At 35.9% G+C, this 3,124-nt stretch overlaps 1 protein-coding gene across 1 annotated transcript; it reads right to left on the minus strand.

The window, feature by feature from the left end:
* Window positions 1–1,247: 1,247 nt before the first annotated feature.
* On the minus strand, window positions 1,248–2,839 carry LOC128549884 (uncharacterized). The gene is made up of 3 exons (XM_053527582.1): window positions 2,226–2,839; window positions 1,836–1,994; window positions 1,248–1,523 (listed from the first exon to the last, which is right to left on the minus strand). Exons 1-3 carry the CDS (start codon window positions 2,703–2,705, stop codon window positions 1,248–1,250), a joined length of 915 nt encoding a protein of 304 aa, XP_053383557.1. The 5' UTR covers window positions 2,706–2,839.
* Between the last annotated feature and the right edge of the window lie 285 nt (window positions 2,840–3,124).

Below are 3,124 nucleotides of genomic sequence, written 5' to 3' on the forward strand. Positions count from 1 at the left end.
AAAATGTCATTCAGGACCTCAAAATTGTGCACATATCTATCCCTTGGCAAACAGTAATTCTTCCAGCAACACGAGAACAGCATGTATAATTTGTAGGGGTATAAATAAGCAACTTTAAAGACGCACCACAGAATAATTGCATTCATTTGTTTTCCAAGATGGCAATTATATATGACTTGCATAAATGATTGAGAAATGTAAGTATCTAGTTACAAACTGATAGCAGCATATATTAAACGAAGACAAAGTGTTAAATGTTTAAATATTTTACTGAATCGATGCAGCAGTATGCCTAGTACTTGATGTATTTAGTATGGACCATTTGCACGCATTGTTTCTGTGGTATTATGAGTAATTTATCTATGTTTTAAAAACTATACTAAAAGAGATTGATCGACCTAATAAGTTAGCAATTGAAGCTGTGAAAACACATTAATTCAGGAAGGGCCTAATTTATTCACCTGTCACCTTGTAGTATAGCTGTATTATTCATATATTAATTTTATGAAGTGTATTCGGGGGCGTGGGGAGTGGGGGGTGGGGGGGGGGGGGGGGTAAAGGACTGTGAAGCGTGGACACGAAGACCCGACAAAACAGATGTTTTCCTTCCTTTAGTGTCCGAATACATCACGAAGGCACAATATGGTAGAAACTAGTCACTATGATAATCAGCACTTTGTGATCACAAGTGACACAAATTGATATGATATCGGTAAACTATTACTTTTGACACTAAAAAACCCCAGAAGTTTGTTATTGCTGTAAATTATGCAGGGATTGGAAACAGTACTGAAGAGGGTATAAAAGAGTAATACAACGTTAGGAATGCCTGTGAGACAAATTATGACGCTAGTACCGCTGCGGGGAAATTGACATTAACCGATGATATGATGGAAACTACGATCTCACACCACACACAAGCAATTTTTGTAATATAGGACAATATGCAATAGTATTCGTTATAACTTGGTATTCATATGATTATGATGCAAGGTCTTGCATAATACGAGTGTAATATCTCATCGTAGTTTGTTACCTGATTTCAATCGGAGATAATCGTTATCATTCCTGTAATTTATGCATTCTGACCCTGTCTTCTGAATATCATTTATAGCTGTCTCTGCTGTCATTTGAACTTTGGCCAATGTTGAGATACCCAAACGCTCAATATTCTCGATCATTTCTTTAGACATTTGTTGAAGTGACTCTCGTTCCTTCCTAATTTCTTTAATCTGGGTTTCCTTTGCCTAAATTAGTTCATCAAGGCTTTCATTTGTAATATGATTCAATTTTCCCATCTCATTTTTTAACTCTTGCAGCAGCTTAACTTCTCGCTCATTTATATCATTTCTGTTTTTCTCAATTTCGTCTTTAATGTTTTGTTCTTTCTGACTGATACTTTTCATGGCCTCGTCATGACGATCTTTCATTTGTCCAACACTGGTTGACAATAGATTCTTTGAGGTATCTTCAAGGATCTTGGTTATGTCTTCTGTTGTTATCACAAATGATCCAACTTTTAGCTGCATTATTGAGAAATGAAAAGACATTTCTAACATTATGGTATAGTATGTAAATAAGCATTATAATCTACATAAGATTTGTAAAATCTAGCATTATAGGTGGACTATGTTTATTAAACCTGACTAAAAGTGGTTTTCATTTATGGGTATGAGAAATTTCAAGGTACCTCGCCAAAATAACAAGGACCGATATAAGTTGTTAAACAGTTCAAAGATATTTTGTGCAAAAATGAAATATATAACTTAGGGCGTTCGCACAGCCGAGTCACTGTACAATGATATATATACATACTCTTACACTATTAATATTACCTTTCTCAGTTTATCTACTGCGTCGTTTGCCTTCTTATCAGAGGACAAATACTTTGCATCAGATAAAAGATCAACCAGTGCATCTATATATCTATTAAGGTCATTGTCTTCTATTGACAGACCCGGCGAATGACGTACGGCTCTCCCTATATCTCGAGCCTTCAAAACATACATACAGTTTAAATAGAATAATCGCATTACGTATAATTATTTCTTAATCCTTATATAAAGTATGCACTTAATGTGACAGAGAAGCAGTACAATGTAAGTTATTTAAGTGTATACTTTTTAAAAGGTTCGTGGACGTAATTATTGATGAAGAACCATGCAAATTTGGCATTATTTCAAACATGTATGATACGCAATATTTGTTAACGTTTAATCTACTACCTTTGTGCATATATTCGTTTTCAGAGATAGACTTATCGCCAACTTGTTTTGGAACCTCTTATTGGTAAGAATCGCACTGATGCCCCCATTGAAATCGACCTCTCTGATGGACGTGGCCCCACTGTAACCATCTGGTGGCAGGTAGCATTTTGCTATATAGAAGGCGTCAGTACACCACAACGTTGCATTCGTGTTCTTCCAAGATGGATTAGTGAACCGATGCATGGTTCGTATTGCGTCCGATAACCTTTGGCAGATCCGATTCGGGCATTGCTGATTGGGCGTTTTGTTGGGGACTTTTGAATCATGCACGAAACATTTCTTTCCAACTGAGCAGAAATTCTGGGCACCACAAGGCAGAACATTTGCGGTTGTACAAGCTGTGCAGACTGTATGTGACTGAACTCCATGATTAGTGTAGATGTTTTGTAGAATATCTCGTTGGAATTGTGTGATTTCATCCGACACAAAATCTTCCATTCTTCTTTGCAAAAGATTATTGCAAGAGCTCCCTTTAGCCAATTCTTAAACCTTTCATCCTGTAGCTTTTGGATGCAGTGAGCCATATTTCTGTCCGTTTATGGTCTAATGTCCAACGCGAAACAAGTACCAAACGTTGTTCTTCGTCTTATACTCTGATGTCTGAAAATATACCCATGTCCAGGATGTATAAATGGCGTTAAAATTTGCATTGTTGAGAATTCATTTCGTTTTGTACGCACTCTTATTGGAAAACGAAATTTACAGTAACGTAAGAAAACCCATAATTTACCTTATTCTTAAGTACATGTGCACTAATGCATTATTATGTTCCATCTAGTCTATTTGTTCTGATTAAAAGGCTCTGAATATATACAGAAAAAGCAAAAATACAAAAAATACGACTTTGATTGGATCAA

The sequence above is a fragment of the Mercenaria mercenaria genome, chromosome 2 (genome assembly GCF_021730395.1).
Source record: "Mercenaria mercenaria strain notata chromosome 2, MADL_Memer_1, whole genome shotgun sequence".
Lineage (NCBI taxonomy): Eukaryota > Metazoa > Mollusca > Bivalvia > Venerida > Veneridae > Mercenaria > Mercenaria mercenaria.